Raw genomic sequence first — 23,005 nt, 5'->3', positions numbered from 1 at the left:
TACTCGTCTGCGAAACGCCCTCGTCTGCGAAACGCCCTCGTCTGCCCTCAGCACGGTGACCTGCTGCAGCTGGGAAATACAGTGGGTCTGATTTCCTGGACAGGAAGCGATCTTAACTGCACCTGATGCCATCTTGTATCTTTCTTTGACTTTCGTCCTGCGTCAGCAGGACTTTGCGCTGTGGTGTTCAGGTGAAAGGCTAAATGATAACACTATCAGCAGCACCCTTCATGTGTGTGCACATAAAGGAGCGAACATCAGTTCCGTGTTCGGAAGCAATAAGCACTCAACTGTGACGGATGTACATTTTTTTTTTATTTTCACAGTGATGCCAACAGTTTCCTCAGTCTTCAGCTGTATAATGGAACTGGAAGTAAGCCAGCAGTAACAAGCACCAAAAATCCCAAAACCCTGGGGAGTTTCCCGACGCGTGGTGAACATCCTGCTGCTCATTTCTGCACGTCACTGGATGTTCTGAGCCAGTTTACCTTAGAGGTGTGTCTCACGAGGTGGACACCACCATGGGGATCAGCCAACAGAGCTTGTCCGAGCTCTGAGAGACTGGCACAGCGGCGCTGGGGCAGACGCTTCACCTTCCCGTCTCTTTCTGGTGTCCACAAAGGGGTAAAAGTCTGTGGTCAGGCGGCTGACAAAGCAGGGCATTTCTTTCTTGCCTGCCAGCGTTTTGCCTCTGGCCTGAAAGTAGTGTGCGATGTGGTAGTTGAGGCGGGTGAGGAGGCGCGTGACCTCCAGCTCTGCCCCTCCCTCCTCCAGCAGCTCACAGAAGGTCTGGATGAAGACGGAGCCCGTCGGGTGCAGGAAGGCACTGTAACCTGGCACACACGACACAGCACTGAAGAGCTTCCAGGGCAAACAGTTGACCTAAAATGGCAGTGAAGCTGCCCAATGATTGGGGCGTGTGGAGCCTTACCGGGCGGTGTGGCGTACACGGCCACAGTGTCGGGGGGCACTGAGAGACACTCTGACAGACTGCTGTCTTCAGACAAACCGTCGGTTTCAACCATCTGAACCCCATCGTCCAAATCGTTCCCTCGACATGCCTCAAAAAAATACACACACGTGCATAAGATAAGTCACCCATTGACTACTGAACACACAGACGACACAATCGCGCCATTATCTAATCATGCATCATCTAATCTTGATGGCAATATAACTTCCTGCATGTTCCTGTGAAGGCGGAGGGTTGGGTTACGCCCTCTCTGTGGAGGTGGTGTGGAGGCAGCTCTCACCTGGATGAGAAACAGCTTGTTCTTGCCGGCCATCTGCACACCTCCGAAGTAGCTGTATATGCGGCCGAGGTGGACAGGACGTCCGTCTGCTCCGAAAACGATGCCCTCCTCACCGTGGCTTGATATCACACCCACAAAACAGCTCTCGACAGCATTCTCGCTTTCTGCCGACGCAAAGACAAAGTCACTTAAAGCGTTGACATACAAACCCAAATTTTATTAATACAAACAGCAGAGAAAAAATAGTCTGTGTGATAAACAATGCCAGCTGCACTGTCTACACGAAAAGGTATCTGGTTTTTATTTTACATTCACTAGAATAAAGTATCTAATCAAATAGTTTGTATTTTCCACTATTATTGAACGCAACTCGTACGTGCAGCTCTTTGTATGGGTGCATTAAAACCGCTCATTAGGAAACACACTTTGACTACTGACTTTATCCAGAGGGGTCAGTTCCAGGTTCAGAAAGTAAAAGTCCACCAGGATTTTGCTCAGGCTTCCTGGATTGTGTTGATTTCACTAATTTTGCCTGGATTGCACTAATTAGAAAATCTAGCAAGCTTGAGCAAAATCCTGGTGAGGACTTTTACTTTCTGAACCTGGAATTGACACCTCTGATCTAGCAGTGTCTTCACTCTTAACACGAGCAGAAGGTTACAGGACAGGATGATAAAAGCTTACAGCTTCATATGTCTGGTATGGTGTACCAATGTTGCTACTGTGGTTTTGCCCTGCCGCTACAAGCCAAAAAACTACCGCAACCAGATTACGAATATAGTGGACACATCAGCTCAACAACTCTCACTATATCACTGCAAATAGTGAGAATGCTGAGAACGGTCCACTGCCTAATAATAACCTGTCAGGTGTGGTCCTGCCTAAAATCACCCAGCTGTAGCCATGCCAGTAGATTTATACAAGGCAGGTGTTTCTAATACAGTGACAACGGGCCATATATCAGTGTGTGGAAGCTGGTGTACCTGTTTTAAATGCCTCGTAGATCTCCTCCGCTTCTAGGTCATTCAGGATCTTGACGGAGAAGCCCAGTTTGCTCAGCACACGGTGCAGTCGTCGCGCATCCCGGTTACAGCCGGTACGTTTGTCTAGCCCCGCTCCCGGATAAAAGCTCGCCACCGACACGATAAGCGCCCGGTTGCACATCTTGTATTTGGATATTAATTTAATAGACTGTTTAATGTTGTAAATGAAATTTTACATTAAAAGAGTAAAAAAATATATAAGCTGGCAAAAAACTTATTCAGAATCAAATATAGGCACAAATTTAGAGTAGTTTCAAAGAGCAGCTCTGTTGGTTGGGTTGTAGTAATCTGCTCTGCTTTCGGGTCCCAGCACCGGTGTGGTATATAAATGAGTAAGAAACACACCTGTCTCACACCTGTTTCACTCTGCCTTTATGGGACCATTTACATAGATCACGCGCTGTGATATCGCCTTGGTTGTGTAACAAGCGCCCTGTGTCAACGTCCAGATTATATAGACATATGGTCTGGTCGCTGGCGGAGAAAACTCCGCTCTAATCGCTGCTAACCGCTTGCTGTGCTAACTGAAATGAATTCGTTATAAATCCGTTGACGACAGCTGAGAAACATAAAACATGACATTAACTTTGAGTAGCAATATACGGAATATGTTCTATAATAACAAGCAAAACCTATATTATTATTATTATTATTATTATTATTATTAATTCATTTCATCATTTTACTGAAAACAATTATCAGCTGAAACAATACTGAAGCAATCAATGGAAAATGAAGCATAAAAAAAAGAAAACTTAAACACTCAGACATTAAAGGTGACAGCCGGGGAAGGGATCTGCGTTCTAGCTATATAATTTATATATAGGCCTGATATAATATGGCTATATAATATGATCCTGAAATATGATTATTCGCTGCTGTGTACTGATCGGTTTACTGTGTTTTCGTATTTATTGTTGTATTTAATGTTTATTGTTTACATTTGTGTTCTGTTTTGTTGCACCATGGTCTGGGAGAAGCGTTTTTCTATTGTACTTGCATATATCTGAATAACAATAACAATTGACTGGAATAACAATGTAAATAAAACAACAATGAAAACGTATGAATATTCTATACAGCTGGAATATTAATGAAAATAAATCTACTCTTAAATAAACCTACATGCAACACTTATGTTGGATAAGTGAAAATGTGTCCCCCTGTAAAGAAAAAAATGGTTCCTCAAAACTGCCTTGCAATAGTGCAGTGGAGGGGGTGGGAATGCTTTAATGACCACGGACCAACCGGTCTCCACTTACAAGAAACGTTTGGTTTGAGTTTGGCCAAAGCTGACTAAATACGGTAAAGTAAAGCACACAGTACACGTGGAAATAAATATTAATGCTGAAGACGTTCCGACTCACGATCAGAAGTAAACATGTCTCCTCCTACGTGCTTTAACTATTTGGCCATTGGAATAAAATTTATATAAATTGTTCATTCATTTAAACATGGACTTAATTTATTCCAAAATGTGTTTACACTGCTTTTCAACACACACAAACATTATTAAATACGTATTAGACATTGTAATATATGATATTCAACATTGTGATATTAAACATTTACAAACAGTTACATTGTCATATATAATATGTATTAAAGGTTTAAAGACTTGTGTCAACTTTATGTTGAATCTGAATCAGCTGTTTAGCTCAAGAGTTTAAGCTCTAATGTTTCTGCACAGTGCGTCAGACCCGTAGGTTGTAGCACGAACGTGCCAGTAGGGGGCGATAAAGATTTCTCGCCCTGTCCTTTGGGTGAATGACGTAACTGACACGCGCACATACCTCCGCCTGTAACGTGGAAGTCGAGGTTCCCCACACCGGCTACGGTAATCTGCTAGTAAAAACATGTTATGCCCAGTCTATAATTACTTCATTTTGCGATTTCATTTTAAACATGGAATAATCATGCGTAATGAGCAAATGTCAATGTTGCTGATCCACACTTAGTTTAAATTGAATTAGATATGCTAGGGTTAGCTAGCTAGCTTAGCTGGATATGTACTGTTGTGTCTGTATTCCTTCGTAACAAGGCAACACTCAGATTGTGTTATTATTTCGTGGAAATAACTATACACAGTGGTTTCTTAACGTAAGTTGTTAAACTTCTGTTTTCATTAATCTAACCGCATCAAGTGTTTTCCCTTCTAGTGTAAACAATGTTATTGTTAGCCTCTAAAGTTGATCTAGTTATGTTTTGCAGTGTCTTATTCTAGGCATATGACCCTGCGACGTCTACCTACGCTGGTGTCTGCTACTTTGAAGATTATGCCTCCGAAAAAGAAAAATGCAATCCCTGACAGGTACGTTAGCCTATGCCAGCTAACTTAGCACTACTCGGTTAACTAAGCTATATTGCAGCGCCCAAACAGTTAACACTTCAAATACTGCGAATGTTGAAAAGTCTTTGTTAGTCAGACCCATGTCCCCTTAGATGGACTGATTACACAGCTGTGGGTAAACGGATCCCCGGCACGCGCTTTGTTGCCTTTAAGGTTCCTTTAAAACAGGTATACTAAACTCACCAAGTTATCTTTTCTTCGGCTGTGTTGTGATGTCCGGTAAACTTACACGAGTGCTCTCATTTCAAGTCGCTGAGAAATCGTTTAAGTCAGTCGGACGCCTTTGGACCTTTTGACCTGTTACATGTCTTGGAGAAAGAGGGTCAGCAGTTGGGTCTGGTTATTGACCTTACCTTCACCACACGCTACTACCAACCTCATGTGGGTCGCCTCTCTGCACTGAGACATCTTTCATACCTCAGACAAACATTACATTTTGTTTATTTAATGTAAAAATGATAATAAATGGAAAAAATATATCATTTTGGTACACACATACAGGACAAAAAACCCTCACACACTACTTCAGTGGACACCATGATTTCTCTTTCAGTTTCTGCTGCATGTGATCGTCTGTATGGGTCTGTTATCTCGGCAGCTTGATCAATGTTCTCACACTTTCTCTTCATCGCAGGCCTTTTAAAACATGTGTTTGCTCGTCACAGGACTTACCCGACACGTTACACTACCTGAAGATATTTACAGCAGGACATGAAGTACCGAGTGATGACACCATTCTGAGTTTCAAAAAGGCAGTGCGCAGGTTTCTGCATGATAATGAGAACAATGGTGAGCAGAAGCCACAGACCTTCCCCACAATCATTGTTGTGGTTATTTGGCAAAGGAACGTGTGGGAGAATGAGGAACGGCCTTCGTCTCCATGCTGTGGGAATATGAAGTCCAAGGCTTTGCAAGGAGGATGCTCTAGGAATACATGCAAACAGGACGCATGCCATAATAAGCCCTATTGTGTTGTTTACAGACAAACTCATTGGGGTTCATTGCACGCATGGGTTAAATCGAACTGGCTATCTTGTCTGCAGGTAGGTGTTTGTGTGTGTCATGTATTTTGTGTGGGGGCAGATTTTTTTCCGGGTCTTGTCTTTCCTTGTTTTTAACACCATATCCAGCTTTCTTGCATTTTGTATCATAGATACCTGATTGATGTAGATGGTGTGGAGCCTCGTGAGGCCATTGATTGTAAGTACATCAGAACTCTGTTAATGTCTTTTGCTCTTTACTGACACTTGGTAAAGTTGATTGGCTTTCATTGTGCCGTCTCTTGGATATGCTGCAGTGTTTAACACATCCCGTGGGCACTGCATAGAGAGACAGAACTACCTGGATGATCTGCAAACTGGTCCAAAACGCAGGTTCTCTCACACTTGGTCTCCTCACGTGTGGCTGTGTGGTGGTTTTCCCGATTATGTGCAATGCTTTCAAACTCTTCTCCTCTCCTCTAGCAATGAAGGCATGGAGGAACCTGACCAGGAACCTGTTCAGGGCGGAGCCATATCAGGCCCACCCTACTCCTCAGTGGAGAGCCCACACCCACAGCTACACCCACAGCCCCACTTTTCTTTCAACAGAGGACCACATCCAGAACACATGCACTACCAAAACCATTTCGTGTATGTTTTCCTCCATGGCTGTTAATTTGTAGGTTGCACTGCATGGAGTCGAGTGTGACATTAACATTAGTGTATCTATCTGAATGTTTTCAGAGATGTTCACATGATCAGTGTTCCTTTCTGTTCCTCAGAGCATTTCATCAGAGGGGCGTGAACCCCCAGGTGAGACACAGTCCACCAGGCCTTCTGCCCTTTCCGCCATTCCCTCCGCCCTTGCAGGGCCAGTGGTCCCGGAGGCAGGTCCAGCAGGGTTTTAGAGGCAGCCGATACCCTGCTCCCCCACCCTACCCCACCCAGATGCCACGTTACACCTTCGGGGATCAATGGAGAGGTTCCTCAGTGTTCGACCCGGAGGGCCAAGGGAGGAGCCAGGAGCATCCCACAAAGCCCCGGCACAAACATAGGAAAACGTTCAGGAAACAGATCTGATGGGTGCGTTTTAGCAAAGCCGTGTTCCGGTCAGCACTGTCAAATGAGCCATGCCCGGTTAGCATGAAGTTCTTCACATTACGGCGTCCTTCCAGAAGAAGGCTTGACACTATATATACAGGCTCAGGACAATGATATAAGATTAAAAATTTGTCTAATGGACATTTTAGTTGACAGTAAGAGCATTTTATTAATTATTTTAACAACCATATCTAGGCTTTTATAAAATATGAGGAATAGGGATGCACTATAGAAACAAAATACCACTGACAAACTGCTGTAATAAAACCATGTGATCTGTCTACATTTGGTTGCCCTAATGCCATCACGTAAGTGCCGTGATTCATCAAAGCCTCCTTCAAGGGTGTGGGGTTGGGTAAGCGTGTTCACAGCACACAAGGAAAATATGTGTGAGGTTGGGCAGGGTGTTCACAGCACATGAGGGAAATGTGAGGAAAGGCATGGATGATCCTCATATTGGAAATGTCAGCTTAAATGGATTGTGTGTACCTATTAGAAAGTATGAAATGTGAAATGGTTTGTAGTACCACGGAAGAGTCTCGTTCCTCCTCTGATAATGTTACTTACATTGTGTTCAACTCTGTCACTAAGAGTACTGACTTTTCTTCTGTTACAGTAACCATTGTCTTTGTCCCCCCACCATGATAAAAGTCTTTGAATCAGAGGAAATGGGCCTCCTGTCCTCCACAGAAGTTTAGTGTTGGTTACTTTGTTTGGATGACACCCCCAGCTATTTTTTATTATATAATATTCAACTAAATAAAAGGTGCTCTGGTCATGTATTGCATGCTTTACTATATTGTACATGTTTAGATTATGGAACCTGCCATCGATTGTCACCCTTATGTCGGGTCTGTAAAACACTAGATATAGTGTATAACAAACAGTATTAGGTGTATCCACTAGCAGATCTGCTGGCCTTTTTAATGAGATTTTTACTTATGTGAACCTAACAATGCATCTATAAGACTTGTCAAGGAACATGTGCTTGCCTTTTCTGTTAATTCCTCTTAATCCCCATGTTATCTTACACGAAAACGTACGAAACAGCTTTTTATTTCGTTTTTATTTATTTTATTTTTATTTTATTTAGCCTTTGACTCAAAATTAGTTTTGACCATTATCTGGTGCGACGTTTGCTACTCTATTCTCCATATTTTATGTAGTACTGTTGTCCGCCTGTAGTTGGCAGTATTACTACGATAGCTAATAGACGCGTAGAAAATGTCTGTCGTTTAAGAACTATCTCGAACCGGAAGTTGTCACGTTATGTTGTGCGTTAGTCCAGTGTAGTCTGTTGTTGATTTTGGACGATCTTCTTGTCTTTAGTTGTTTGTGGATAAGAGGTTGGAGTACTTTTGACATTTATACCAAGGTGTCAGAAAGAATATAAATTGACTACTTTAGTTATATCGGAATTAAAATGTTGGCCTAAATTGCGTCGAGTACTAGCGCCTCGCTAACTAGCTAGATTAGCTAAGGAACAACAACGAGCTTTAGTGTTAATAGGTGTAATTTAGTTGTATTTACACACTCACACGTTTGAAATATGGAGGGTAGCGGAGAGAGCGCTGTGGTCCTGACGTCTGATCGCAGTGTGACAACAGTGGCTAAAACCACACCAGAGGAGCCCGTGGATCTCAAACAGAAGATCCTCGATGAAGACGAATATATTGAGGTACACGGACGTTACATAATACGGTATACTAGGGAAATGTTCGGTTAGCTCGACTATTTCAGTATTTCAGCAACGTTGCCAGAGTCATGTCAGTATTTTGGTTTATTTAATTAACGGAGCTGCTCAGATATAGAGTTAACAACTAACTAACTTGAAAATGTCACGATGGTGTACAGAAAACTACAACTTTTAAGAACATAAACCCTCCATAGATGATTAACTGTTTCTCTGTAGCTAGGCACACTTGGGAAATATGGCAGAATTAAATCTATTACAAGAATGAATACTTTAAATATTCCAAACAGATACACTACAGGATATGTGCTGAACTCCCATCGCAGGAGTCGCCAATAGCTGTTCATTTACTGTGACCATACGGCCATACCCAGGGTTGCCAACTTTCCAAGATCACTTGGAGTCAGATTTGAACCTGGAGGGGGTGGCGAGTGTAAATTGTTGACAGGGGGGGGGGGGGGGGGGGGGGGGGGGCTATAGGCCGGGAGGCACAAAAAGGCTCAAAACTGTCGTTGTTGTTATATCAACAATGGCAACTTGTTGATGTTTTAAATTCAAAGAACTGCTGATCTACACCTAACACGTTCAGTCACTGTGAGGATTCCACAACAATAAGCTAATAAAAATGCACATTTCCTTGAACATCATAATTTTTCCCCATTTACTTTTTTTTTCTTCAAAATTACTTCTGAACCTTAATGGCATATAAAGGTTTCTGTGTTCAGATATGGTAGTTTGGTATTTTCCCAAATGGACCTTCAAATGTGTACTTTCAAAGGTGGCTCGAACAAGATCCTTTTTTTTTTTTTTTTTTTTTATTTTTAAAACAGAGTCTGGAACAAATCATTCAGAGGGACTTTTTCCCAGATGTGTCCAAGTTGCAAGCGCAGAAGGACTACCTGGAGGCAGAGGAGAACGGCGACCTGGAGAGGATGCGGGAGATAGCCATCAGATACGGCACAGCCATGGCCAAGTACACGCCGCGCACCTACGTGCCCTGTAAGCCCAGTTACGCTCCTTATGTCCCCATCAACACGGAACACGTTTCACAAGGATGTCACGTGGTGGCACAACAGATATCGTAAACACAAACTGGGCAGTGAAACACCCCTTTTATTTTCAGGTGTTCCTTTTTTCTGAGCTCCTCCTGACAAACTCACATGCTTGTTTGCTTGCTGGGATTATAATGCTGTGTTTGTGTATACGTGTCTCTTCCCAGATGTGACTCCGTCCATATTCGAGACACCAGATGGACGTGCCTCTTCCCCTTCATCTCAGGGCAAACCTCGAGCCACAGGGCGCGAGGGACTCGCAGGTACATCGTCATCTGCACTATCTGAAAACTCGGCGCGCCTGCTCCGATCTGTCGAACATGAACACCGTTCATATTCCAGCTGCAAGCCCATGAAGCTGGCAGTCAGTGAACCGTTGTCTGCCAAGCTGGCAAGACAGAATCAGCTTGAAATTTGTGCCATAAATCCCGACTTCAGAGAATCAGTTTTCTCACTTTCCTCTTTCACTCGCAGAGTTTGGTATTCTACTGCTGTACTTCAGTGACGTGTGTTGGCCTTTCAGGAAGTAAAGATGGGAAAGAGGAAGAGAAGGAGCTGCCCTCACTGGACCGCTTTCTCGCCAAGACCACCAGCGAGGACAACGCCTCCTTCCAGCAGCTCATGGCCCTGGCCAAGGAAAAAGATGAGCAGAAGCACGCTTGGCTGTACGAGGCCGAGGCTGAATACAAACAGGTTTGTGTCTGCACGTGCAGCATGTTCAGCAGCAGATGTTCTGAGATGCTTCGGCACTCTAGTTCTTTTGTATTTTAATGAGCCGTCTGTGACCCGAGGTATGAAGTGTGATGGAGAGTTAACATGTCTGCTGTGTTTTGAAGCGGCACGAAGAGAACCTGGCTCTGCCCTCATCCGAGAAACAGGCGCTGGAATGTTCCAAGGCAGGTCTGGAGACCTGGGAGTACAAAGCCAAAAACTCTCTGATGTACTACCCTGAAGGCAAGACCTGCCCACCAGCACATGTGCACTTAGACCTACTTAGACACTTTCACATGGGAGGGAGGGAGGGAGGGAGACCCATGCCAGATCAAACTTAACAATGGATCAGCCTCCAAAGCAGGAACAGTAGTTTGAACGTTTGCCCTGAATTGTTGTTCATCACTTCAGCATTTATTTTTATTATCCTTCTATTAAAATTTATATTTTGAGTTTTTGTCTTTATCATGAAAGAATTTTCTAAACTTGGTTTTAAAGGGTGCTAGCAAAAACGTCAGTTACTGAGACTATTTAAAAGTTTGAGATTTTGTCCGTAACATAAGTTGTTTTCATTTGTTTCTCGTGTATGTTTTTCTGAAAGGTGTGAACGATGACACAGTGTTTAAAAAGCCCCGCGAGGTGATGTACAGAAACACACGCTTCGATGTGGACCCCTTCTGCAAAGCTCTCAACAAATCCCAGATACAGCAGGCCGCAGCTCTGAATGCACAGGTAGCCCTTTGCCCTCTGCCCCATGCCTCCTGCCCTGTCCCCCTGCCACCCTTCAACCTGATCGCCGTGCTCAGCTGAAGGCTGGTGTGTTGTGCTCTGTCCTAGTTTAAACTGGGCAAGGTTGGACCAGATGGTAAAGAGCTGCTGCCCCACGCGTCCCCGAAAGTGAACGGCTACGGGTTCGAGGGAGCTCCCTCTCCTGCACCAGGTCAGCAGAAACACACTTCTACACCACACTAAAGGGTTAAGAGTCTACTGGTGCTGATGGTGGTTGTGTTGCTGTCTTTTGCTGTGGTGTTGAAGGTGTGTGTGAGTCTCCGCTGATGACGTGGGGAGAGGTGGAGAGCACACCCTTTCGTCTGGATGGCTCGGACACGCCCATCGTAGAGAGGAACCTGGGGCCATCTTTTAAGGTGCCACAGATCAGACCCCAGTTAACAAAGCTCTGATTGGTTGATTATTATTCACCAATTAACATAGTACTGATGCTTAATTATTTCCTATATAAAACAGTGATGATGATTATTCCATGATTAACAAAATGCTTTTTTGCTTTCCTTGTTCAAATGCATGAGTGGAAACCAATAAGTAACTGTAACCATAGATGCGTCAACAAGCTCTTTAAACTCTGCGTGTGCGTGCGTGCGTGTGTGTGTGTAGATCCCTGAGCCAGGAAGGAGAGAGCGCTTGGGCCTGAAAATGGCGAATGAAGTTGCAGCCAAAAACAGAGCCAAGAAGCAGGAAGCACTACGTAAAGTCACTGAGAACCTGGCGAGGTAAAGCACAGGGTTGGTGGAAATGATCACAGAACACCAAAACTTCCAGATACCATTTAACATCATGCTGAAATTTGTTTCATTTGTCTTTCATTTTAAAAGATGAATTTGATCATCTTTTGCTTAAAACTGAACGGAAACCCCAAGCACCGTGACACTCCTTGACACTGTATTCACTGTGTTAATTAAGTTTGTTCGTTTATATTTATGGGTTTATTGTGTGCTGCATTTTATTCATTCCACATATATTGTACAAATGTTTTCCTGCAGTCTGACTCCGAAGGGGTTGAGCCCAGCAGCTCTGACCCCTGCTCTGCAGAGACTGGTCAGCAGATCGTCCAGTAAGTACACAGACAAAGCCCTGCGCGCCAGCTACACGCCGTCACCCTCTCACAGGAGCCTGGGCTCCAAGACGCCAATCGGTGGCGCTGTTACACCAACAGGAACCCCTACGCCCGGTAAACACAGAACCCCTGCGACCCATGACCCAGCCTCCATCACAGACGATCTCCTGCAGCTGCCCAAAAGACGCAAGGCTTCTGATTTTTTCTGAATTGGCCAGGGGCAGGACCAGGCAAACATAAAGACATTTATTCAGTGGACAACAGACCCTTGCTTCAAGATTCACACTACTGTTTCACAAGTGGGTGATGTTTAAAACTGAGAACTCTTCAGGGCTTATAAAAATTTCAGTTGTGACTCTAAATCTGAAAAGACTGTGTGGAATAAAAAGACTTTGCTTATTTAAAAGTGTAACAGCCTTACATTTGAATGGATTTAAAATATTTTGTATAGTTTATAAAAGTGGTCAAACATTTTGATGGTAGAAGTCTTCAGTTTTCCTATACAAGTTCAGAATGCTTATTTTTGGAGTATAAAAAAGCTTTAGTTGGAAAAGGTTATTGTTTTTAGGATTTTTCTGGAGCACAAATTGACACTGAACACGACAAAAACAGCTGCGTGGTTTTTTAAAAATTATTATTATTTTCTGGCAAGACAGCCTAATTTCTAGATTATTCTTGCTCCAAAACACGAGGAGTGACTTTTACCTCAATCTGATATTGTCCTCAGTCAAATAAACAAATGGACTAGTAATGGGATTTGTGCTGAGAGCTGATATCAGGTTCTGGTCTTAGTTCATCCAAGCTGCAGGCTCCACTCACAGTACCTATACCTGTGCTTGCTCCAGCACCAGTACTGGTTCCTGAAGAGGCTTTTGTACATGATTCAGCCATTTTGTTGGCTTTATGGATCTCTGTTTTCTCTTGATCGTGTGGGGCTTCTGGGCTTTCTCTACTTGCAGATTTGTGAAAGGCCTTTGATGTCCTCGCTCCGTTCTGCTGCTTTTTAGTTGTGTCTGCAGCAGTGTTAATTTTGACAGCAATTTTTTAGTCTTTTGACTAAAATGTCATTCAGTTTTAGTCATAATTTAGTCATTGGATTTGTTTTTAGTCTTAGTCTAGTTTTAGTCGACTAATTATCATTAGAATTTAGTCGACTAATTATCAAAAGAATTTAGTTGACTAAAATATAAATGGTGTAATAGTCATTATATACACTTGCACAAAATGAAACATTTATTAACCAGTTACAGAATATTATTGTTTGTATGTGCAATACAAAAACACCTGAACTTATAGTTATTGAGCATAACAATAACAAAACATTGATGACCAGTAGGCCTGCTCTCCCTGAAAACATATGGAGTTTGTTATGAACAATACATATTACATTCTATATAAAACTGGGTGCCGTAAAAACAGCAATGCCATAGCCCGCAGATGTCGTTTTATTTATCATATTTTTCCCAACATCATTGTCCCACATGGTTTACACACCATCTTCTTTTTCTCAAAGTCAAAGGAGAAATGTGTCCATATATCGCCGCTCATCTTTCTCCCTGCTGACATTGTCGAGTTAACTTCGAGTTGAATTTCATGAGTGACCAAAGTTCACAGGCTGTTATGGTGGTCTTCACGGGGTCTGTGCGATGTGAAGACGTTAGTTCTGATTGGACGGTTACCCGGTTTGTCCCGCCTCTCCGTGCACGCTAAAGTAGTTACGGTTGGATCTCTTAACTTATCCCTACCTTTCTCAAAACTAAACGAGATCTGATTGAATGTCGTCGCTAGCCAATATTTTCGTCTCGTTTTTATTAATTGCCGAAAATGTCCATTAATTTAGTCATCGTTTTTATCCCTTCGTATAGTTTTTATTTAGTTATCATCTCGTTTTCGTCATGAAAAGAAGGTTCGTTGACGAAAACTATGACAAATTTCGTCAACGAAATTAACACTGGTCTACAGTCTTTGGCCACATCAGGGTGCAGCATCCAGAAAATCATGTCTTTGCATTCAGCTGGGACCATTTTTGAGTCAGGGAAATTCTAGCCAATGTTCCTTCTGAATCCTGAGCATCTTCCTAACGTTAGAGTCATCGTAAGGCATAGATCCACACAACATGATGAACAGGACTACACCCATACTCCACACATTGTACACTTTGGGGTTATACGGAATGGCCTGCAGAACCTCCAGAGCTGCGTAATCCTGAGAGCCACAGAAGGTGTCGCTGAGAACCATGTGACCTCCTTCATAATCAAGGCTCCTGCTAAACCCAAAGTCTGAACATTTAAGATTGAAGTTCTTATCCAAAAGTAAATTCTCGCATTTTATATCTCTGTGAGCAATGTCTAAATCATGAAGGAATTTGACTGCTAGCGAGAGCTGACAAAAAAGTCTCTTGGAGAAGTTTTCGAGCAGAGCTCCATGCAATTGGAACAGTCTCCTGCTCCATGCAACAGGTCTCCTTTGACACACAGCTTCATGACCATGTATACTTTTCCTTCAGGGGTTTCAAAAATGTCACTTGTTGCATACATCAGATGATGCCATACATACAGCCGCTCTCTAAACGACTGTAGCTTTTGGCCTGGAGCCAATGTCATCAGACGGTGCCCAACCTTCTCTGTGTTTTTCGACCCTTAACCGCAACACCCTCCAGTTGGCGGGTCAGCAGTGGTGGCCAAATCACTGCCCCTCAGCTCCAGGCCTCCAGACCTCCTCCTCCCTTTTAAACCACAGCCAGAAGGACCGTTCTGCTGCCTCCCCAATCCTGCGCACAGCTGCCTTGCGATCTCTGCCTCCAATGATGAGTGTCATAAGCACCGACCACACAGACTGTGCCGGAAACCCTCTACACCCCACCTCCATTGGAAATAGCCACGCTTGCCAGCCTTTTTCCCTGCACTCCATGATGAGGTCTTGATACTTCAAGCTTTTCCTCTCATGGGCCTCATCACAGCCTTCCCCCCATGGCACTGTTGATTCCACCAGGATGATGATCTTAGCCTGCTCAGACCAGATAACTGTCTGGCCTCAAGGTGGTCTGGACAACAGGGGGGAAAGTGAACTTCCTACCCAGGTCAGCTGACATCTCCCATCTTTGTGCCCCATGGAGGATGTTGGTCCTCGCTCTCTTCACAGAGGTTGTCTGCTCCCCTGCCCTGATGAACTGTACTGCTGGTACCTGTGGCATGAGTGGTTGTGGTCTTTGCCTGGCCTGCTCCAGGATGTCAGCGATCACACAGAGCACCTGGTCATGCCTCCACCTGTATCTCCCCTGGGCCAGAGCTGTTTGACACCCTGCTAGTATGTGTGACAGGGGGTCCCCTTCTACCCACACAGCATGAAGTACGGGTCCTCCCTCAGGCCCCACCTTACCAAGTTCACTGTTGATGGCAGGGCGTCATACACAGACCTCAAGAGAAAGCTTACACGGAATGGCCCCAGCCTCCAGAGTTCAGACCATGTGACCCTCCTATTTAGGAGGTCCCATCTGGTCCATGTTCCCTGGGTGGCTAGTTAGACAGCTTTCGCCTTCCGTGTTTCCTCCTCTTGGTAACGCACTTCAGCTTGTACCATTTGCCTCCTCTCCTACTCACTTGCCTTCTTCCACTGTGTGAAGTGAGATGTTCCCAGTCCCTGGCACCCAGTTCAGATGTTGCCAATGATGTCCCTCAACTCCAAAGAGCTTTCAGCTTGCCTGACCGCATTGTCTGCTACCCACTCGCGGACAGTCCTTGTGGTAACTCCGGCTTTGCTGACATGCTCGTCATTAGAGTCCCTGAGCATCATGGTCACCCTGCACTTGGCCACCTTGAACTCCTCTACCACAGAGGAAAATGGAAGTTGCAACTACCCTGACCGAATGTAGAGAAGTGGACACTTCTTGTAGACTTTGTAGGGTAATCCACTTGGTCCAGGGGCTGATGCTGTTCTTGCCCTCTTTACTACCCCCTCCACTTCTTTCCATGTTGGCTCTCTGGTCTCCAGCTGTTTTGATGGTGGTGGAACACTGATGATTCTTGGGTGGTTGCCCAGATCTTCATATCTTTGTGGGCCACAGTGTGTTGACTTGAGGGTGTCCTCTACCTCCTCTTTAGAGCTGGTCAAAGTTCCTGATCTAGATTCCCCTAATAAGCCCTTGGTGAACCTATAGGGATCCTTTATGAACTGCGCCCTCCTGGTCCCTTTTTTCCTCCTCTCCCTCCGTGTCTGCTCCGCCTTCCTAAGCCTGCGCAGCCTGTCACGAAGTGTGGATGTTAAGTCTTTGATCCCCACTTTTTCTCCTTCTGTTGCAACCCTGAACTGCCTGGAGACTGCCTGTACTATGTTCCAGTGATTGAGCGAGGCAAGTATCTCAAGTTCCCGAGGCAAGAATTTATCCCTGCAATCAGCTGACAATTTCCTCCGGTTAATGATCTTAACTGCGACATTGGATTTGAGATGCTTTGAGCAAGCGAACTTGACTTTGGCGTTGGACCTCTCTCCCAAACTGCCCGCTAAAGTATAGCCGCATTTCTTGAGCACTAGTGAATTATCATGATAGAATTCGGCTCAACAGTTCACCTTCATTTTGAAACCCATATTTATACGTTCTATCATGTTATTTTGATACTTCGTTTATGACGCGAGTCTTTGTTACGTTCAGAAGTATTCCAAGAGAAATGAGAGAGAATGGTCATTATTAGAGTTAAACGCTTACAGGGCCTTTATATGCCCGGAGGGAGGGAGACAGAGTAGGGTCAACTGTTCTCTCCAATGAATTTTCAGCACATTCAGATATTTTTCATTTTCAGCACTGCTGAATGTCTATAAGCAAAAAGAACGTGCTTTTTGATATGAGTGTTGACGTTCCCTGCGACGGAGGTAATTAAAGTTTAGTTCACTGTTAATATTAGCAAGCTAAATTAGGTAGCATAGTTGGTTAGCTATCTATTTTAAGTCAAATGGCTTTGTAGCTTCTGTTGGTTCATATATGATTATATTATCATGTAATTGTCATTGTACATACATTATACGTTATACATTCATTATCGGGTAAGCTAGCTACTTAATTTTTATTTTGTTCTGCTAGCTAAAATCGCCTCTTATCAGTTGCAAGCTAGACAATTTCTAGGAATGTTATAGCTAGCTAGCCCTGTTAGTGTAGCATACCATCTGAAACCTTTTAGTATTCCACTAAATAGGCCTACTGCTTGCATAGTTTATACACATGACTACATGAAAACACTGATTACGTTTAAACAACTTTTCACCAAAGTTCCCCATAGCATTTGGCAATTTTACAAAAATAAATGTATCAAGAAAAGTAATCACATACACGTACCTGTGTAGTATACTAAATAATGCAAATAAATGTATTTATTTAATACAATTTAGCAAAAAAAAATTACGTTTTTTGGCTCTCTGTCAACTAACTGTCATGTCTGGCTTCTTAGTCTAACCAGTGACGGTATTCTCATCTGCTCTGGGGGGCCCATAATAGTGATTTACGTTTCCTACCAAGACACACTGAAGTCGCAACTGTATCTTGTTTTAAAACTTGCACCCAGCCTCTGTGAAGATTAAAATGCTAGGCTCATGAGGAGTACAGAGGCTTTAAGGCGTGGATGTATGAGAGAGGAGTGTATGAGGTGTTTTTTTTTTTTTATTATTGTTTTGCAAGCTGTGTACCTTTTAACTGCAAGTATGCCTGTTTGTTATGACAATGTTAAATGTTATATTTTTTTTACATCCTGTGACTTAATAATTATTATTTTTTCAACTATATTCAGCAGATAAATGTAGATTGCACTTAGTAAAAAAAAATCAGTTACATACCCCATTATTCGACATGGGGAACTATTACCTGTGGAGTCCTGACAACGACCTGCATTGGCTTATGTCTTTTTTTCTCTGCAATCAGAAAATGTGTAAAATACAGAAAATTCATAAACATTTTCCATTTACTTCAAATATATACCTGCATATATATTTTTTTATTTGCACAGTCCACCCACAACTACATGGTACATTTAAACACAGGAGCAGTTGTTAATTGCTTTAATGCTCTGTTCAAAATGCCATGTTCACATTAGTCATAGTGTCCAATTTCGATTTTGGTTTTATCTAGCTGTCTGCTTGTTTAGCTCAATGTCTGCAGCTGGCCTTTGAAACAGCATGCATGTGCACATTAATACATTTTGCATAGGATACCTGCATCGCCATTAGGGTTGCAACGGTATGAGATTTTCACGGTATGATAACCGTCTCAGAAAATACCGCGGTATCATGGTTATCACGGAATCACAGTTTGTTACATATATTATTAAAAGATACACTGACCCTTAAAAAAATTACAACAAAAGTTTTTTTTGTTCAATGAACTATTTATTGTAGAAACCTGGAACTATTGTATAAAAAACGTCAACTTTAAAAAAAAGCTATACACCTTTATATATAAATACTGCAAAATTAGAGAAACCTAAATTATGGGTTTCAGTAGGCCTACAATTATTTAAGTTTAAATTATTTAATATCTGATAAACTGAGCCTGGGTCAGTGTCTGATCAACAACTGTTGTAAACGTTCATTTACTGCCAAGTTGGAATATAACCAGATACTGCAGAAAGAGAGGATTTATTTCTGACATCATCCTCACAATAGAGATTTCTATTTTAAGGCTTTCACACAGAGTCTGGTTTTAACATATGAAAAACAGGCACGTCAGAATTTGAAAATGAATGCATGTAAATTAATGGCGTCTTTCACATCCAGTGAAAGCAGTGACCTTATAAAGCTAGGTTTATACTTTCACTAGTGACCATAGCGCGTGACTCCGCACACCTCGCGCGCACTGCCGCGAACGGCGGAAGCGTTCATACGTCTGAAATGAAACACCTCTCAAAAACAGGGGAAGGGGGAAGGAACACTTACCCGACGCATTTTAATGTTGCTTTGTGTTGCAGTCTTGAAAAGTGCTGGAATTTAGGCTAAAGTACTTGAAAATGCTTGAAATTGTAACGACTTCGTTTCACAACAAATATCTGTCTGACTGAACAGTTCTCTTGTATTACGTTAACAAATACGAGCCTCTTGTAATTCCAGGATGAAACATGAGAAAACGTGAGGACGTTAAATAATGTGATAAAAAAAGCTAAATATTTCGAATCATTTCGAGTATATGTATAAATATTTAACTTAATTAAGTTTAACGTGCTAGGAAATATTGAAATGGACCTTGAAAGTGACGTACACGTGCTTTAATTCCACCTTATAAAGGTGTATGAACCCTGCAAACATGACTTTGTTCAATGCGCTGAAGCGCGGCGCGCGTGAAGTTACAAAATTCGAGATGTGCACGACCTCGCGAATCGACAGCGCGCGAGACCCTCGATTACGTCATTTTCACTGCTGATTTTAGTTTAGCCTTTTTTTTTGTTAAAAAAATGTATTAAGTCTGATGCACTTTCTGCCATTCTCACCGCTGAGTAGCTGAACCGGAGCGGAGTTGCGCATGCGCGGGTGAGTTTCTCCTCTGGCTTGTCTTTTACAGGTAATAAGCAAACGCACACGGTATGATAACTGTGCATTTTAATACCGTGGTATACCGTGAAACCGGTTACCGCTGCAACCCTAATCGCCATGAACAAAAAATTTCTTATTGGGTTAGGAGATGACTCAGGCCTAGTAAAGATGAGAAAAGGAACACGGTAGTAGTCTAATTCGTGTATTAATTACATTTCATTGTGAAGGATAGCAAATAGTTTGCCAGCTGTATACATGAAAAGGTCAAGAAGGCAATAGGGAGGACTTGCTTTTGGTGTTTTGGCAGCTACTGTTGTCACAGCTGTTGCTCTCTCTTTTTTTTTCTTTTTTTATACAACAGCGCTAAACAAGTAGCCTGTAGGCAAAAAGCCACAAGAATTCTAATCTCACCATTCTCGTTAAAGTCGCACTGCTAATCAGATACAAATCCGACTTATGACCACATGCAAAAGTGATTCATATTTTATAAGAGTTTGGATTGCTTGCCCTGCGAAAAAAATAATCTGATTTTTGTTACATTAATGCATAAAAACTTTATTTGAGTCACTTCAGCTTGGTATTGTGAACATAGCCCAGATTAAATCAGATTTTATGTGTTCCCTTTTTTCCAGCCTGGAATGTACCCAAGTGTGACCAGATTATATCTGATCTTACTTCACTGCATAAAGCACATCGACCTACACATCAATAAAGAAAATGCATTCTGTTTTGACAGAATGTGGTCAAGACACGTTTCCTACCACGTACAGCAGGCAAATAACTTAGCCATTAAGGTTAAAAAATAAGTCGAATTTGAGTCACTTCAGTTATATAAACGTAACCATATATAAATGCAACAGCAAACGTAATTATAAGGGTATATTTTAATTACTTTATTATCGAGCCCTGACAAACATGTGTGCAGTCCAAAAAAACCCTATTGTCTTCATCTCACGAGAGTTTAAAATGTGGGTGAAGGGTGATCTAACGGCCCAAAGCAGGTGATGGCAGAGGCATGTGGTAAATGCAGCGCGCATGTTTGTACCAGAGCTGGCACTTAGCACGAGCCTTAGAATAGCGCACGTAGAGTGTTAAAATACTCTCCTTCATGACGGTAGCCCCGCCCTCTCCCCCCGCCCCTCCCCCCCGCGTTCAATTGAACGTATCCTTCGATGTGCGCGAGAGCCGCTCGGAGAGCTCCGCCCCTCCGCCGTAAGCTGATAGGCTGTTTGACGTGGTTGGGATTGTTGTGATGGTAGGCACAGAGACAGTATTATGTCTGTAATGGGAGACCGGAGCCATCTTGTTTTATTTCCGCTTCCACTAATCAAGCCACACGGCCGCGAAAGACTCCGCGAAATCTCGCTCCGCGTGTAGTAATGTCATAACGCAATACTCGCAAATACGTTTCGACTCGGACCCGGATCTGTTCGCCGTCGAAGAGCGGAGTTCGGCGTCCATTTTGACGTCCAGACCGTGGCTGGTGTCGGGCTCGTTTTCTCGGCTTTAACATTTTCTCGATGGTGAAGCTACTATGAATGGAGGATAAATGTTGCCGACGTCTGACAGCGGTACTTTCGCCATTCTCCTCGCTCTTCTCCTCGCCATAACGTCCACCGACCTGCCGCGGACAGGTAAATAGTTTGTTGGGTCACGTAGACGGTTAACTGGTCCTGTAGCTGTGGCCAGCGCGAGCTGCTCATGTAGTCAGGGGCAACAGCGTTAGCTCGCTAGGCTAGCTACTCACAATGTGCCAAACGTCGTATAACGCGCATAAAACGCACTTCTTGTACTCTTTATAGAAATAGGACTGAGCTGAATTTCATAACGCGTGTAAAACGTCCGTTAGGTAACGACACGACTGCATATTTGTGCTCTGTGTGAGGAATGCCCATACTTGGATTTATTAGCTAGCGAGCTAACGACAAGACTTGAGCACGCAGGCCTCCGAAAGAGGGCGGAAGAGTCCTGGCGAGGGTTACAGGGAAAACTGGGGCACACTGAGGAGATAACTATCATAACTGGCTCTTAAAATGGCCACACTGAGGAGATAACTATCATAACTGGCTCTTAAAATGGCCACACCGAGTAGATAACTATCATAACTGGCTCTCTAGATGGCTACATATCCTAGCTGACAGCTAGTCCCATAAATCTCGGAGTGGGTCTGACCTGCAGGGTTGCGGGACGCGTTGGCTGGTTTGCTTGTCGGTTTGTTAATCGTCTCAAATGAGCCCCGCAGGAACCCTATAAGTGAAAGGATTGTTGGTTAGTTAACTCCATATACTATATGGACTATAGACCTTTCAGTAGGGTGCTTGAATGTATTTTTATTTACACCAATTGGCTACATAAAAAAGATTCGTCCAAAGACGAAAGAGATATAACCAGCGAAGTATGAGTGGAGATGTCTTGCAGAAAGTAAAGTGTTCCTGAACCTCAGAAACCAGATACGAGTTTTTTTTCTTGTTGATTTCATGCAGCATATAATTATATGCACAATGTTTCTGTTGCCAAGTACACTGGTGAGACATCTAACTGGATCTAAATGTAAACACTTTTACATTAAGTGTTTATATGTAGTGCACCAAGCAATGCGTAGTCTGGCGGCTGGCTGTTGTGAGCAAACCACCTCTCAAAACGGCTTTCAGTCAAACCGTGACTTATCTCTGGACTGTGGTCAGTAGTTCGGAAGCTGGGTTGTGTAAGAAGGCGACCTGGTCAGAAGAGCCTGGAGGAGACTCTGTATCAGGTTGCGTTAGTGGTTTGTGCTCTCCTGTGCTCGTCTTTGACAGATGGCCACACTGACCTCCTGAAGTCATGAGCACAATTTGCTAAAGCAGCATAAGAACGTTGTTTGCTCTGAAGTGGATTGTGCCTCAGGCTGTTGATGTGCTGTTGTCAGGCTGTTGTCAAGTGATGTGCTGGCATACGTTACATCTCCTTTCCTTACACATGACAGGCCCTTATTTTGCATGTTAATGACACATCAAAGGGTTTGAGGTTTTTAGCTGCTAAGAAGAACATAAAGTCTAAAGCCCTGAGGATATAGGCAAAGGTTGCTTACTGTGTCTCATTTCTTCCCCAGGGCCACGGTTAGCTCAGGCCAGACTGCTTTCAGGTAAGAGGGATCTCTCTCTTTGAACTTTGAGTGTTGTGTGTAAGGTTGAGTTTAAGGTGTCGGATAGACTGTTTGGTGTAAGATGTCAGGTGGAGGTGTGTGTAAGGTGTTTGGTGTCAGGTGTGGGGTGGTGCTTTGTGAAGCATCTGATTAATTCAATAAATCTGCGTTGGAGTTTTTAAATGATATTCTTCTTGTGTGTGTGTGTGTGTGTGTGTGTGTGTGTGTGTGTGTTACAGAGCAGCGCTGTAGTCCTGGCCAGTTTGCCTGCCGCAGCGGGAGGATGCAGTGTATCCCGCAGAGCTGGCAGTGTGATGGCTGGACCGCCTGCGAAGACAAGAGC

At 43.3% G+C, this 23,005-nt stretch overlaps 5 protein-coding genes across 11 annotated transcripts in view; 3 read left to right on the top strand and 2 right to left on the bottom strand.

Moving 5' to 3' along the window:
- Window positions 1-293: 293 nt before the first annotated feature.
- Window positions 294-2,856, bottom strand: LOC143525692 (caspase-3-like). 2 transcript variants are annotated; one of them, XM_077019917.1, is made up of 4 exons: window positions 2,237-2,856; window positions 1,254-1,417; window positions 932-1,061; window positions 294-833 (listed from the first exon to the last, which is right to left on the bottom strand). In XM_077019917.1, exons 1-4 carry the CDS (start codon window positions 2,415-2,417, stop codon window positions 529-531), a joined length of 780 nt encoding a protein of 259 aa, XP_076876032.1. In that variant the 5' UTR covers window positions 2,418-2,856; the 3' UTR covers window positions 294-528. The 2 variants fall into 2 exon arrangements, with proteins under 2 accessions (XP_076876032.1, XP_076876033.1); XM_077019918.1 differs by lacking the exon at window positions 2,237-2,856 and adding an exon at window positions 1,630-1,690.
- dusp11 (dual specificity phosphatase 11 (RNA/RNP complex 1-interacting)) lies at window positions 1,737-7,874 on the top strand. Of its 5 annotated transcripts, XM_077019914.1 has the most exons (11): window positions 4,019-4,133; window positions 4,508-4,607; window positions 4,739-4,814; window positions 4,896-5,027; window positions 5,312-5,435; window positions 5,629-5,689; window positions 5,800-5,846; window positions 5,944-6,019; window positions 6,110-6,277; window positions 6,409-6,709; window positions 7,344-7,874. In XM_077019914.1, the coding sequence occupies exons 2-10, from the start codon at window positions 4,525-4,527 to the stop codon at window positions 6,704-6,706; spliced, it is 1,065 nt and encodes a 354-aa protein (XP_076876029.1). In that variant the 5' UTR covers window positions 4,019-4,133; window positions 4,508-4,524; the 3' UTR covers window positions 6,707-6,709; window positions 7,344-7,874. The 5 variants fall into 5 exon arrangements, with proteins under 5 accessions (XP_076876027.1, XP_076876029.1, XP_076876025.1 ...); XM_077019912.1 differs by lacking the exon at window positions 4,019-4,133 and adding an exon at window positions 1,737-2,349 and having other exon boundaries at window positions 6,409-7,874; XM_077019910.1 differs by having other exon boundaries at window positions 6,409-7,874.
- A 110-nt stretch (window positions 7,875-7,984) lies between these two features.
- Window positions 7,985-17,994, top strand: ess2 (ess-2 spliceosome associated protein). Its single transcript, XM_077019909.1, has 10 exons — window positions 7,985-8,405; window positions 9,251-9,419; window positions 9,640-9,735; window positions 9,996-10,165; window positions 10,309-10,426; window positions 10,785-10,915; window positions 11,021-11,123; window positions 11,219-11,328; window positions 11,576-11,691; window positions 11,962-17,994. Exons 1-10 carry the CDS (start codon window positions 8,277-8,279, stop codon window positions 12,242-12,244), a joined length of 1,425 nt encoding a protein of 474 aa, XP_076876024.1. The 5' UTR covers window positions 7,985-8,276; the 3' UTR covers window positions 12,245-17,994.
- On the bottom strand, window positions 14,067-14,638 carry LOC143525693 (testis-specific serine/threonine-protein kinase 1-like). Its single transcript, XM_077019919.1, is given in 2 exon segments — window positions 14,067-14,483; window positions 14,486-14,638. Coding segments are annotated over 2 exon segments (570 nt in total).
- Window positions 17,995-20,778: 2,784 nt separating the features above from the next.
- The window catches only part of dgcr2 (DiGeorge syndrome critical region gene 2), a 7,125-nt gene continuing 4,898 nt past the window's right edge, over window positions 20,779-23,005 (top strand). The window contains exons 1-3 of one of the 2 annotated variants that reach the window (XM_077019906.1): window positions 20,779-21,175; window positions 22,630-22,662; window positions 22,902-23,005. The exon at window positions 22,902-23,005 is cut by the window's right edge and continues 19 nt beyond it. In XM_077019906.1, coding sequence (XP_076876021.1) covers window positions 21,091-21,175; window positions 22,630-22,662; window positions 22,902-23,005 — 222 coding nt within the window. In that variant the 5' untranslated portion in view covers window positions 20,779-21,090. The remainder of the gene's footprint in view (window positions 21,176-22,629; window positions 22,663-22,901) is intronic. The other variant, XM_077019907.1, reaches the window with a different exon arrangement.

The sequence above is a fragment of the Brachyhypopomus gauderio genome, chromosome 10 (assembly GCF_052324685.1).
Source record: "Brachyhypopomus gauderio isolate BG-103 chromosome 10, BGAUD_0.2, whole genome shotgun sequence".
In the NCBI taxonomy this organism is placed as follows: domain Eukaryota; kingdom Metazoa; phylum Chordata; class Actinopteri; order Gymnotiformes; family Hypopomidae; genus Brachyhypopomus; species Brachyhypopomus gauderio.
Note: the sequence above shows the minus strand (reverse complement) of the source record. Positions and strands in the feature narration are given on the sequence as shown.